Here is a 15,041-nt window from a genome sequence, read left to right on the forward strand (position 1 = left end):
AATGAGGAGGAACCCAATAGAGGGATGCTTTTGGAAGCCCTTGTCAAGAAATTCCAATGGACTCTCATATGAACATTTGAAAATTACACCATCATTTTATGATTAGCACCTGGGCCCTATGTTTCTTTTCATGATGGACCATGTTATCTCAGGAATTTCTTCCTGAGTTTACTTGGCCAACATAATTTTTGTTTGTTTTTTATTTTGTTTTTGACAGGGACTCTAGCCCAAGCCTGCCTAGAACTCACTGTGTTGACCAGGCTGGCCTTGATCTCACAGAGATCCATCTGCCTCTGCCTCCCTAGCACTGGGATTAAAGGCATGAGCCACCGCAGGTATGGGTTAGGACATGTGCTTCCTTTTGATCTATAGCTGTACTAGACTAATTGGGCTAGGACCTGGTCAAATGGTCATTTCAGTTTACAAAAGAAGATATCATCTGCAGAAGCTTAGATTTCTGACACATTTGATCTACACTTTTCTTGAACTAATTGAACCAGATGCCTTATTAAACAATTTGGTGAGCTTCCCATTCTTTTAGTTTTTACATCTTTATCAATAGTTAGACATAGTGAGTGGAAAGCATCACAGAATTTCAAGACTTTACAGAGTAATAAAATATCTCAGGGTAGTGAGAACTCCACAGAGCAATCAAACATCTTTGAGTATCCCAGGGTTGCATTTCAAGGTATCCACCCAGTAAGTTAAACCATGGAAACTTTTAAATGGCCTAAGCTTATCAGGACCATATAAGAATATAGTTAGTTATAAGAATATCACTTTTCCAGGCTGGAGAGATGGCTCAGTGGTTAAGAGCACTGGTTGTTCTTACAGAAGACCCAGGTTCAAATCCCAGCACCCACATGGCAGCTAACAACTGTCCATAACTCCAGTTTCAGGGGATTTGACAGCCTCTTCTATCCTCCGCAGGCATCGCACAACATGGGTGCACTTACCTACATGCAGGCAATATACTCGTACACATAAAACAAAAATAATAAATAAAATATTTAAAAAAAGGAATATCACTTTTCCTTATCATTACAGGGGGAAGGGGATCACTGACTAGGGATTTTAGGAAATAGGAAATGAGGGCAAAGGGCTATTGTTGGGGACCCCTGCTGTTAGGGTCGCAGTCTCTCCATGTCCAGATAGCCGCTCGGCATTTGATGGAAAGACTCCCGTTTTCAGCAGGGCATCTCCTGCTCTCCTCCTGGCTCACCTTTGAAGTGCCCATCACAGATGCCTTAACGGAAACATGACCTCTGGCATAGAAACTACCAGGTTTTTTATAATCAGGCATTGTCTGACAGCATAGAAGCCCACTGCCACATGTAAATGAAGCATACTACAGAGCACCTATCAGCTGAGGCTTTTGTTACTGCCTCCACACTATAAATCTTTTAGTTTCACCCTAATAAAACGGAGCTGTATCACTGAGTCTGACTGAGCTGTATCCTGTGTCTTACTGCGTGTGGGACCAGCCTGTGATTCAGTCTCCCTGGAGGAGCTGTCCCCCATCAACATTCACTCGCGAAGCTCCTGCGTTCTGTGTTCGCCTTTCTTGTGCTCTCCGCTTTGTTCTCCCTGCCCCCCCCCACCCCGGACCAGTAGCCAACGACTGCGGGCACAGGGAGAGTGTCCCGCAGCTAGCCTGAGCCCCCTGCGGATTGGCGCAGCCTGCCTGCAGCCCCCTGCAGAGCTTGCACTCGCCAGCGCCCAGCAGCCTGCCTTGGCGCAGAACCTGCACTCCCCGCCCCTGACCTGCCGATCTGCAGAGCCCGTCTGCACTCCCAGCCGCAGAGAGCCAGAGACCCGCCCAGCACCAGCACCGCGAAACCCGCCACCCAGCCAACAGGCTATTCATAACTGCTTCACAGATGTGACAGCTCAGGGTTTGGGACGTGACCTTTCACAGGATGGATAAGCCTCAGAGCTGGTGACAGGAGCAGAAATTGCAGGCAGAGAAGAAAACAACCATCCTCAACAATCCAGATTGACCTTGATTATTAAGGCCAGTGAGCTGTGGCTACCTGACAAGTAGGAGTCACAGCAGCCAGACTGGTCAAGCAGCAGGGCAGTTTAAATATGTTTTTATGTGGAGATAGAGTTATAGGTGATGGGTAGGAGTGTTCATAAAGGGCTTAGGGCCCATATGAATAGAAGAACTTGTTTGCAAAACAAGGAATCAATTTATGGTTGGGGGGCAGTGTGTTCTAGTGTCGTATCTCAAAACAGAGGCTAACAATACTCTGATAAGACCCATCAATGGGAGTGATTTCTAATCATGTCAGGGGTTTTTCGTGCAATCTCCATTTAGTGTCAGCCCTTGGCAGCTCAGCCCCTGTCCTCTGTCCTATGACCAGTAGCAATTGATTAACCTCTCCTGGCCTCTTTCTACATCTATAATGCACAGCAAAATATTTAGCTGTTAGCACACTTTTGTCAAGCCCCTTGCTCAGAGATGTTGCTGTAGTCTGCACAGCTAAAAATGTCTTTTCCCCTGTGTTTCAGGCAAAGTATGGAGAAAAAACATCTTCCTAATGGCTCGGGTAGCTAAAATAATTTCTGTCCTAAAAGATGAATGTAGGGGCTGGAGAGATGGGTCAGGGGTTAAGAGCACTGACTGCTCTTGCAGAGGACCAGGGTTTGATTCCCAGCACCCACATGGTGGCTAACAACCATCTATAACTGCAGTTCGGATCTGCACACAGTGTGGATGTTCAGGATTCCAAGGACAGTCATCTGCTTGTGAGGGCCACTTCCCACACCTGTGGTGTTCACCTCCAGTGTAACTGCTCTGCTTCTCCTCCAGGTTACTGTAAGCTCCTGTGATCTCCTGGTTGTCAGTGTTGGCCAGATGTCCACGTCCAGGGCCATCAACCTGACGCAGAAACTCTGGACGGCAGGAATCACAGCAGAAATCGTGTATGACTGGTCACAGGTAAGGGGCAGAAAGTGCCTACCAGTGAAGTGCCCGTAGTTATGGCTCCATGATGCATCAGCCAAATACGGCTCAACACAAAATCATGAACTTGTTAAAACAGTACAAGATTTATTGTTGTTATGTTTACTTATGCATTTGTAGCCTGATTGTGATGTTCATGAGTGTGAACTTTGTAGATGATATTGTTATGTAGCATTGTCAAAATTGGACATAGTGGCTGGAGAGTTGGCTCAACAGTTAAAACACTTGCTGCTCTTCCAGAGGACCTGAGCTCAGTTCCTAGCACCCATGTGTCAGGTAGCTCATAACCACCTATAACTCCAGGTGCTTTCTCAGGCACCTGCACTCATGTGACATACACACACAAATACACATAAATAAAAATATGTATTTTTTTTTTAATTTTAAAGGATTGGATGTACCTACCAGAGTCTACACCCTTGAAGTTTATCTAACCAAGTTTATCTCTGTGGTTAGAGTTATTTCCTGTATTAGCTTCTGATTGCTACTGTAACAAACGACCACAGACCCAGTAGCTTAATACCTTTGTGTTCCTGGAAGTCAAAACTCTGGCTTTAAAGTCAGTGGTTGGCAGGACTGGGTCCCTCCAGAGGCCCTAGGGGTGAATGTCCTCCCTTCCTTTTCCTGGAGGCCTCCTGCATTCTGTGGCTCTGCCTTCCTCCTTTAAATTCAGCAGTGTGGTATGTTCTTTGGCTCTCACTGAGCCTCCTGACCTTACCTTCTTTCTACCTCTGCCTGACTCAGCCTTTGTGATGGCCCAGGGCAATCACTGTCAGGTTCTACGGATTGGGATGTAGACATCTTTGCATGGCCATGGCCAGTTTACCACACTCTGAGCTTAGTGTGTTTGTGGCTTTGTGTCCACAGACCTCCAGCATGCAGGACTATCACCTGCCATGACTGTGGAGGTGAGGAAAGTAGATCCGAGAGACACCTGTCTGCCTTTCACAATTGGGGTGGGGGCTTTAGATACCTAGTATCTGCAATTACAAGCAGATTGTCCACACTAACGGTGCCCCCGGGTACTACAGTAGTCAGGAGCACAGACAGGCCACTGCCTCCTGCTCTATTCATGTCACCTGCCACCAGCCTGCTGCAGCTGCTGTTGTACATTTGCTATGTGTGTTGCATATAAAGATTCTTGTCAGAAGAGTGCTGAGCATCAGTTCTTAAACATTTAACAGAAAGATGTCCTCATCTATTTGTTTGCATCATATGTTGTTAGAGAAGTGGTGTTTTTGTTTAGGAGGACAGGGTCTCCCTATGTAGCCCATCCTCCTGCCTAAGCCTTCTGAGTGTGTGCCCAGCTTAATTCTGCTTTCTACCCTCACTGTTTCCTCTGATTCCTTACTTCCCTCAAAGGCTTCTTCATCTGTATGTGTGTGTGTGTGTGTGTGTGTGTGTGTGTGTGTGTGTGTGTGTGTGTGTGTGTTACAGTTGTTGGCACCATTTGTTAAGACTTGAAGTCATTGAAACCCTTTTCCTGTCCTGAACAATTGGTCCCCTTAGGGCAATCATGAAAGTAAGGAAAGCAAAAGAGAATTCCTTCCAGGATTTAGCATTCACAGCCCCTAAAGTCAGCATATTTGGTAATTCACTCTGGGAATACATTTGAGAACAGTATTTTCATTCTCTTTACTGACCTGAGGGGGCTCCGAGTACACTGTGTTTATTTGCCTCGCTGTTTGTTTCAGTCCCAAGAAGAATTACAGGAGTACTGCAGACATCATGAAATTACTTATGTGGCCTTGGTCTCCGATAAAGAAGGAAGCCATGTCAAGGTAAAGATGATTGGGTAGGGCTGGGAAGTTAACTCCATGACTGAGCACTTGCCTAGCAAGCATATATGAATGCGGTCCCCAGTAACATGTACACACACATGTACACACACACACACACACACACACACACACACACACACACACAGACATAACCTGGATGCGGTCCCCAGTAACGTGTATACACACATACACACGCAGAGACAAGTCCCCAGTAACGTGTACACACACACACACACACACACACACACACACACATGCAGAGACAGAGACAGACATCAGTGAGACCCCCTAGGAAATCAACCAGCATTTTCCTCAAATTATGTGTTGTCTGTGGAGCTACTGGTATGGGGAAGGATCTCTTTCCTTGGCTCTTCTAAAAACTGGTCTTCTCCCTGGAGGAAGTGGATAAAATAAGGTAGACTCTGGAAACAAATCCATATAAACCTGTGGCTGCAGGTTCCTCTTACTTTTCTTGCTCTCTTTCTCCACCTAAGAAAGTCAGAATCGTAAGGAGAGGTGTGCCTGCCACTCCGCATGTCTTCTGGCTGATTCCCAAACAATTTTACTTTGTTGCTCTGACTAAAAATGTTTAAACCTACTACCTCATAACCTTTATTCTCAATTATTAAATTCAGGGAATTTCAACTTCTCTCGTTCTTATTTTCTTCTGTAATTTATGGTTTTGATAGCAGAGTGATACTGGTCTTCTAAAATGAGTTGGACTTGTGTTTACTGTAAGAGTTTGTATGCAGTTAGAATTAGAACAATACCCTCAAATATGTGATAGGATTCACCAGTAAAACCATATGGACCTAAATCCATAGCCATTTGGCTGCCTCTTTTCTTATAGAGTGAACTGGGAACATTTACTTTTTCTTGGAATTGTTTCCACTGTGGCTGTTTTCAGATGCTCCGTCGTTGTTCCACCATCTCTACTCTCTGGAATAATGTTCCCTTGTTCATCCCTGACATTGGTAGTTTCTGTTATCCCTCTTTTTAAAAAACATGTTAGTAATTTAGTATCCCCAGATCTTTTTGTTATTAATTTAACATACATGTGATAGGTTTCAATGTGTCTCATATGCATGTCATTGCACTTGGTTTTATGCCTGCCCCTCCCCCATGGTTCTCCCCATCCCCCCACCCTGCTCATGCTGGTCCCCTTCCTCCCTCCAAATAGTCCTTCCTTCAGCTTTCAGTCATTTGGATTCCATTATCCTCTCTCACTCCCCTCAAGATCCCTTTCTCTTCCCTCATGATCCCCTTCCATGACCTACATACACACAAATTTAAATCTAGATTCCTCTTATAAGAGAAAACTTAGTGGTATTCGTCTTTCTGTGTCTGGCTCATTTTGCTTAGCATAATGATCTCCAGTTGCATCCATTTTCCTGAAAATGTCATAATTTCACTTTTCATTACAGCTTTAAAAAATTCTAGTTATGTATATGGACCACATTTTCCTTATCCATTCATCTTTGGATGACACCTAGATTGGTAACCATTTCTTAGCTATTGTGAAGAGCAACAATAATCATGGATTATTGTATTGCTGTGGTATGTTGATGTAGAGTCCCTCAGGTCTATACCCAGAACAGTATAGAAGGATCATTCAGTGATTTCCATGGTGGCTGTACGTTCATAGTCTCACCAGTAGTGTAGAAGTGTTCCTTTCCCCACATCCCCACCAGCATTTGCTCTCTTCATGATAGCCATTTCAAGTAGGATGAGCTGGACTCTTAAACCAGTTTTCATTTGTGTTTCCCTGGTGGCCAAGGATGTTAAACACTTTTTTAAAAAAAATTTTTAGTTGGCCATCTGTATTTCTTATTTTGAGAACCATCTATTTTGTTCATTAATCCACATATTGAGTATTCAAGTTTGGGAATTCTATGAGGTAAATCCCCTATCTGATACATAGTTGGCAGAGTTTCCCACTCTGTAGGAGGTCTCTTCACTCAAGTGATTGATTCCTTTACTATGCAGCAGTTTTTACTTTCAGGTAATCCCTGAAAGTAATTTGTCAGTTCTTAGGATTATTTTCTCTGCCACTAGAGTCCATTTCAGAAAACCCCTGCCTATATCTGTATCTTGAAGTATTCTACCTGTTTTCTTCTAGCAGTTTCAGTGTCTGGTGTTGCATTAAGGCATATGATCTGCTTTGAATTGATTTCTGTATCTAGTTTCATTCTTCTACATGTGGATATCACTTTCCAGGCCCACTTATGGTCTTTATTTTTCATTGCATGTTTTTGACAGCTTTGTTCAAAAGCTGCAGCTGTGTGGGTTATTTCTGGGTTCTTTATTCTGTTCCACTGGTCTACCTGCCTATTTCTGTGTCTTCACCTGAAGAAATTAAGCTGGAACCGACTGGAAGCCTCTTTCCTGAGGACTAGTTCATAGTATGAGAAGGTGCTATGCAAGCTGCCAAGGGAGAAAGCCAATCAGTGGTCCTCCCCAGCAGTAAAGTCTATGAACCACAACATTAACTGACTCAGTAAAATCTCTCTATTGGTACAATAGTGACACTTTTATCTTGAGAGTAATCAACAGTGGTCTATAATTGGCTAGCTCAAGGCTGGCTCAATAGGAGGGAATCCATTCCTGGTACTTTAAACATAATCAATTATATACAGTGTTGGAGAGGTCACAAACCTAGAGGAGAACCTACTGCCATTTTCCCAAACCAGTATAATTTCTTATTATACTCTAAATACTTATCTTCATATTCACAATAAGTGTAGCTCTCACCACTCATCAAAGAAGCTTCTTTTTGCAACAGATGGATTTTTTTTTTTAAACTGGGCATGATGATAAATGCCTTTAATCTCAGTATTCAGGGGACAGAGAGTCCAGTCTGGTCTATATACCAAGTTGCAGGCTATCCAGGGCTATATACTGAGACTCTGTCTCAAAAAAAGGGGTGGGGGGAGGCAGAGAGGAGGCAATCCCTACAAGCTGAGCAGCCAAGAGGTTCAGCTTGGCAATGCCCATAAATACAACTTTTCTTCTCTCTTTTTTTCTGTCTCCTTCTTTTAGTGCGGGCCAGAATATAAGTATGTTTTTTTCTGGTACTTTGCGCTTCCTTGCTTTTTCTCTAAAGCCACCCTGTCCACCACATGTCTGATTTCCCACACAGGCTCTAAACCTGCATGGCTTCGTGGCTGACTTGCTTGCTTTTTTCCCCACCATTGGCCTCCTCAAGGCAGCTGCCAAGATTAACCAGCTCGCCTGCCCTGAGGATTTCTTTTTCTTTAAAATTCTAATAAAATTGTAAAACCTTAATTCAGCTGATTTGGAACTTTTTGAGTCTGGGTAGTCTTTCCTAGGGGTCCTAAACTCCATAACATTTTCTATTTTAAGAGACAGGGTCTCCCTGTAACTCTAGCTGGCCTGGAACTTGCTATACAGACCAAGCTGGCCTTGATCTCACACACATCTGCCTAATTCTGCCTCCCAAGTGCTAGGATTAAAATGCTAGGCATGTACCACCATGCCCAATTCTTTAAAATATTTATTATAATAGTTGTTTTAAGGTACATGTCTACTAATTCCAGCTGCTCTCCTGGTTCTGAGTTATATTTCCCTATCACTTAGATGTACAGTTGTTTCTGATTAGCTGTTGGGTGTTATGAATTTTGTATTGAGTGCTGGATTTTCCTGTTCCTATACACACTATTGATCTTTGTTCTGATGTCGCTAAGATATTTAGATTCTGTGTGTTCTTTCCCAGGCTTGATTTCAAGCTTTGTTGGGTTGTTCTAGAACAGTATTTCTGGCTAATTTAGCCCCACTCTAAGGGGCTAAATTAAGGGACTTCTGTCTAAAGTCCAGGAAGGACTCTGTCTGAAGCCATGTGTTGGGCCTCTTGACTCTAGCTGAGCATATTTGCTATTCTCAGTCCTGTGAGGTCCTGAAATTGTCACTTCTGGTTCTTTCCCGAGCCATGAGCAGATCAGACTACAACCAAAGGTGTGAGAAGAGTCTTCTGCAGAGCTTCAGAAATCTTTTCTTTTAATGACATTTGTGTGATGTGTGTGTGTGATGTGTGTGTGTGTGTGTGTGTGTGTACCCATACCATCCATATCATGGTGTATACATGGAGGTCAGAGGATAACCTGCTGGTGTCAGTTTTCTCCTTCTACCACATGGGTCCTGGTGACTGAACTCAGGTCCTCAGGCTTGGCAGCAAGCACCTTTACCCACTGAGCCATCTCTCCAGCTCATTTTCAGGTTCTTGACTCTCCTAGTTAACCTAGACTCACTTTATTTTGTTATGGTCTGTCTTTAAATATGATGCTCTAATTCTTCAGTCTTCTAAGCATGATCTGACTAGATTTTAATATATCCTGTTAATAAAGTAGCTCTCAGCAACTCTGTGACTCTTTTAGCTCATAATGAACTTATCATTAACTGAGACCCACTGGCCTTTCCATAGTTTTCTCCATGGTTGACTGACCTTCCCTAATGAGGGCTTGAACTCTGGGACTTCTCTGTTAATGTTATCATGTGCATTCCAGTACGTCATCCCAGCCTGACAAGCTCTTTGAATCTTGCTTCTCTTAATGGTAGGTCAGTGGCATCACCTTCATGTTTGGAAAATGAAATCACTTCTTTCACCCATTCCTGTATATTTTCAAATATATTTTAAACATCGATAGTGTGGGAAGGATAGAGCCAAGGGTCATGGAGGGTGAACATCTTTTGTGTGTGTGTGTGTGTATGAGTGTATTGCCCACATGCATGTAAGTATACCTGTGCCATGCAATGCCTACAGAGGCCAGAAGAGGGTGTCACTGGAATCCCCAGAAACTGGAGTTACTGACAGTTGTTAGCTACCCTGGGGCCACAAGGAACTGAATCTGGGTCCTCTGGAAAAGCAGCACCCCAGCATGGATGACAGCTCATGAATGCTGCATCCCCACAGTCCTAACCCCAGGATCATGTCAGACTGAGGCGTATTACATGTAACTAGGGTAGAGTGAGGGGTAGAAATCTCAGGGGAAGGCCTGATGGTCCTCCCTGCCCCTTTCTGAGACAGTGTTAATAGGTCCAAGCCTGTGAGCCCCAAACCTGTGATCATCTCGTGTGGACAGTGACAGCTGCTCTGACATGCCCAAGGACAGAACTCCACTATATCTGAATAGTCTATTTTGGATGAAGAATATATACTTCATGAGGAGAGAATGGTTATAGCTAGATTATGGGCATCCCAAATGCTCAACCAATGAATTTGAACTTGATTGGGAAGCTAGTAAAGGTTTGGTCAGAAGGGGACATCAGAACTGAATTTGTGAAAAGATCATCAGTAGGGAAACTGAAGACAGGCACCACAATGTGAAGAGCAGCAAACTATCCCAGGCCAAACTTGGTGCTGGTCACAGAAGTGAAGGGGAAAGAGCAGATATTGTGGAAATGGATGGTAGGATTGAGTTTATAAAGGAGAGTAAGGGAGTGCTAAGGTCTGAGAAACCTCCATGACTGACTGAAGGGTATTTAAAATATGAGAGCTGGTTCATCATTACCTTTAAAAAAAAAAAAAGTTCTGTCATTCCTGATTAACTATTTCAGCAGTTGCAAACCAGTTTATCTCAGCAGCAACTTATTATTTTTATTTTTTATATGCTGTTACACCAAATTCACCTCCTCTTCAAGAAACCCATGCGTGTGCTCACCCTCTGAGGTCCCAGGGCTGACAAAATCAACAGAATACCTTCTATTTGGGTTTTATGTAGTTTATGACATGTGGGAGGGGGTGACTTAGAAAGGCAAGGATTCTCATAGGCTTTTTCTTCCCCATATTTAAGACTCACGCCATCAGCACATCCTACCCACAGTCTCGCCAGTGGTCCAAGCACTCTTTTCAAAATGGCGACAATTCCTTCCCTTTTTCCCAGTGTGCTCAGCATTTCTCAGCATTGTTCTCTAGACCTGCCCCATCCAGTTCTAGTTTTTTGGAGGACAGCTACCCAACATATGCATGAGTGTATATATGTAAGTGCAATGACTGTGGAGGGTGTCAGATTCCCTGAAACTGGAGTTACAGACAGTTGTTAGCCACCATGTGGGTGCTAGGAATTGAACCCAGGTCTTCTGCAAGAGCAACCAGTATCTTAACCACTGAGCCATCTCTCCAGCCCCATTTTTTGATGCTTGGAGCCTCATGGTTCTTCATTGCTGCATTGTTTAGCACCCGTCTTGACCTTGACCCTCTAATTGTCTATTTGAACATGCCAGGAGCACTCCTCACAGTTGTGACGTCCCAAAACATCTCCAGAACCTGAGACATGGCTCAGCAGGTAAAGGTACTGGCCACCAAGCCTGATGATCTGAGTTCCATCCTCAGGACCCAACTTTCATCAACTCCTGAAAGTTGTCCTCGAATCTCCATACATACACACCATAGTACGCACTTACCCACACACATACACACAAATAAAATTTAATTTTCTTAAAAAGTGGTACTTGGGGCTAGAGAGATGGCTCAGCAGTTAAGAGCACTGCCTGTTCTTGCAGAGGACCAGGGTCTGGTGGCTAACAGCTGTCCATAACTCCAGTTCCAAGGGATATAACACCCTCTTCTGGCCCCTGCAGGCATTGCACAACATAGGTGCACTTAAATACATGCAGGCAAAGCACTCATACACATAAAATAAAAAAATAAATCAGAGGCTGAAGAGATGGCCCAGCGGTTAAGAACACTGACTATTCTTGCAGAAGACCCGGGTTCAAATCCCAGAACCCATATGGCAGCTAACAACTGTCCATAACTCCAGTTTCAGAGGATCCAACAGTCTCTTCTGTCCTTGGGCATTGCACAGCATGGGTGCACTTACCTACATGTAGGCAATACACACATACACATAAAATATTTCAGGGCTGGAGAGATGGCTCAGCAGTTAAGAATACTGACTGTTCTTGCAGAAGACCTGGGTTCGATTCCCAGCACCCACATAGCAGCTAACAACTGTCTGTAACTCCAGTTCCAGGGGATCTGACAGCCTCTTCTGTCATCTGCGGGCATTGCACAACACGGGTGCACTTAGCTACATGCAGGCAAAACACTCATACACATATAAAATAAAACAATAAATAAAATAATAAAATAAAAATTTCAGGGCTGGAAAGATGGCTCAGCAGTTAAGAACACTGGTTGTTCTTGCAGAAGACCCAGGTCCAAATCCCAGTACCCACATGGCAGCTAACAACTGTCTGTAACTCCAGTTCCAGGGGATCTGACAGCCTCTTCTGACCTCCATGGGTATTGCACGACATGGGTGCACTTACCTACATGCAGGCAATACATGTATACACTTTAAAATAATAATAAAATAATAATTCAAAAGTTTAAAAATATTTCAAAAAAATTTAGTAAAACACACTTGCATGACACAGATGCACTTACATGCATAATACACTCATACACAAAAATAAACATTTTTTAAATGACACTTTTAAAAATTTCCAAATATTGTCAATTGTCCTCTGGGGAGCAGAATCACCCCCAGTTAAGAGCCACTGACATATAAACTGTTGACTGGGTCACCTCACTCAGGCACTCTGAACTACACTTTTGGCTTCAGAAACCTCCAAATGATGAATCCTTTTCATTCTTTTCAAGGTTAAGTCTTTTGAGAAGGAAAGACAAACAGAGAAGCGTGTGTTGGAATCTGACCTTGTGGATCATGTTATGCAGAAACTGAGAACCAAAGTCAGTGAAGAAAAGAACATCAGGTAACTTAGCAAGAAAAGCCCAGAAGACCCTCTGCAGTTGCCTACATACGTTCATTTTAAAGTTGTTCTCTCAAGAGCTAGACAAATCAAGATTGATTTAAACCATTCTATCGCTTCTGAATAATTCAATCAGCAGTTTGTGACACTTGAATAAGACTAGTCATGTTGCTTTCAGCATTTTTTTTTTCTTATGTGTATGAGTGTATTGCCTGTATGTATGTAAGTGCACTGGTGTTGTTGTACAGTGCCCATGGAGGTCAGAAGATAATGTCAAGTTCCCCTGGAACTGGAGTTACGGATGGTTAGCTGCCATGTGGGTGCTGGGAATCAAACCCGGGTCCAGCCAGTGCTCTTAACCACTGAGCCATCTCTCCAGCCTAGCATTTGTTTTTCAAAACTCTGTTATTCGGTTTTGTCTTGCTATAACAAAATAACTGAATACTTTATAATGAAAGCAAAACAATTTAGCTGACAATCTGGAAAGCTAAAAGTTCCAAGATTGGAAGCCCCATCTGTCCATCTTCTGGTAAAGGCCCCTTGTCTATGCTTTAACATAGCAGAGAAGTGGAAACAGCTATAAGTAGAAGGGGACAGCACATGGGATGGCCTCACATCATTAACAACCCACACTTGTGAGAACTCACTCAGACCATCATTAATCCCTTCCAAGGCCATGTCTCCATGACATAATCATTATCTAACAGACCCACTTCTGAGAAGTCCCAAAATATGCAGTGATAGAAGATGGTTGTTATATTATGAAAATTACAATGAAACACTATTTTAAAAGTTTTTTAAAATTAATTTATTGGGGGAAATGGGCACACATATGCCATGGCACGTGTGTAGGTCAAAGGATGACTTACAGGAGTTGGTTCTCACCTACCTTCAACCATGTAGGTCCTGGGGATGGAACTTAGATCATCAGGCTTGGCAGCAAGTGCTTTTACCTACTGAGTCATCCTCTCTGGCCTTGAAACACTATTTAAAAGTGGTGATTCTACCAAAGTTAACTTTGTTGACATGAAAGGATGTCCAAAAATGGGACTGATAATATCCCATTTTTGTTTTAACCAAAATACTCTGGATCACTGTACAAAATGTTTAGTTGTAGTTATTTCTAGTTAGTACACTTATAGAGGATCTTAACTTCCTCTGTTATACTTTCCTATATATTTTCAACCCTTACATGTTCTTAACCAGAAAACACAATATAGTCGGGTGTGGTAAGGCATGGCTGTAATCCCAGCACTTGGAAGGTAGAGGCAAGGAGGATCAGGAGTTCAAGGTCATCCTTGTCTACCAAAATTAGAGACAACCTGGACTCCATGAGACCCTTTCTCAAAAACAAAAGAAAAAGGAAGTAAAAAAAAAAAAAAAAAAAAACAGCACTTTTAGTTTTGGGAGACTGACATCAATAATTCTCAGTCAGTAGCAATTTTGTCCCCAAAGGACATCTGGCAATGTTTGGAGATAGGTTGGATTGTCACAACTGGTATTACTAGCATCTGGTAGAGGGTGGCCAGAGGTGCTGCTAGAACAGGACACAGGGCACAGGACTGATACATATACATCCAGCAAAGAGTTATCTAAACCCAGGTGTCACGAGTGCCAAAATTGAAGAATCCTTGGGGCTGGAGAGATGGCTCAGTGGTTAAGAGCACTGACTGCTCTTGCAGAGGACCTGGGTTTGATTCCCAGCACCCAGATGATGCCTTCGAACTGTCCTTAACTCCAGTTCCAGGGGAATCCAAAGCCCTCCTCTGACCTCCGTGGCATTGCACAATACAGGTGCACTCACATACATGCAGGCAATACATTCATACACATAAAATAAAAATAATATTTTTTAAAAAATAAAATAAAAATAAGCCTTGCTTGCTTCCTCCCATCCCCCTACCACTTCCCATGTGCACCAACCTTTGATGAATCCAGTCAGCCTTTTCTGAAGGACTGTACTGTTCTTGAAGTCACCAGTGTTAGAATTGCAGTTCCAAATCAAAGACCCGTTTAGAACAAAAAAAGTAACTGAGCACAGGCCAACATTATTCAAGTACTTAGATGGATGAGGTTTAGCTGTGACAGGGAAAGGTTCAAAATCTCATCTTGTGGTTATTTCCCTTTTCCCAAGATAAGAGTGCTAGCGTGTCTCCTATAGGCTATAAATTTGCACATTTGAAAGAACATCCATTCACAGCTTTTGAAATACCCATATTTACCAAGCATTATCCCATGGGTGGTCATTAATTCTCTGCTTAGTGAGGCTCATGCTGCAGCCAGTGCTTCCTTGTATAACTTGGGGAGAAAAAAACTCCCATCATACATACCTTACTGAAATGAGCTGCTTGTGTGGAGCCAGGATTTCAGACCCAGCCGAATAATCAGTATTTTCCTTAGGCATTTAACTTCAATCGTATCCTTTTCATATTTTTTACTGATCCTGACTGAAAGCATAACTAAGTGTATGTTTCTTTTCTCCGAGTACTAATCAAGAGGACTGTTTTTATATTCAGTAGAAAAAGTGGCTTACTGTGTGGAGTGCACTATTAGTGGAGTTG

At 43.0% G+C, this 15,041-nt stretch overlaps 1 protein-coding gene across 3 annotated transcripts in view; it reads left to right on the forward strand.

Annotated features, from left to right (window-relative positions):
- Eif2ak4 (eukaryotic translation initiation factor 2 alpha kinase 4) overlaps positions 1 to 15,041 on the forward strand; it is a 115,612-nt gene that overhangs the window by 95,188 nt on the left and 5,383 nt on the right. For all 3 annotated transcript variants that reach the window (XM_029567909.1, XM_008842309.3, XM_029567910.1), the window contains 3 exons: positions 2,816 to 2,944; positions 4,663 to 4,749; positions 12,371 to 12,483. In XM_029567909.1, the coding sequence (XP_029423769.1) occupies positions 2,816 to 2,944; positions 4,663 to 4,749; positions 12,371 to 12,483 (329 nt within the window). The remainder of the gene's footprint in view (positions 1 to 2,815; positions 2,945 to 4,662; positions 4,750 to 12,370; positions 12,484 to 15,041) is intronic.

This window comes from Nannospalax galili, unplaced genomic scaffold, assembly GCF_000622305.1.
Source record: "Nannospalax galili isolate Female #2095 unplaced genomic scaffold, S.galili_v1.0 scaffold1400, whole genome shotgun sequence".
NCBI lineage: Eukaryota > Metazoa > Chordata > Mammalia > Rodentia > Spalacidae > Nannospalax > Nannospalax galili.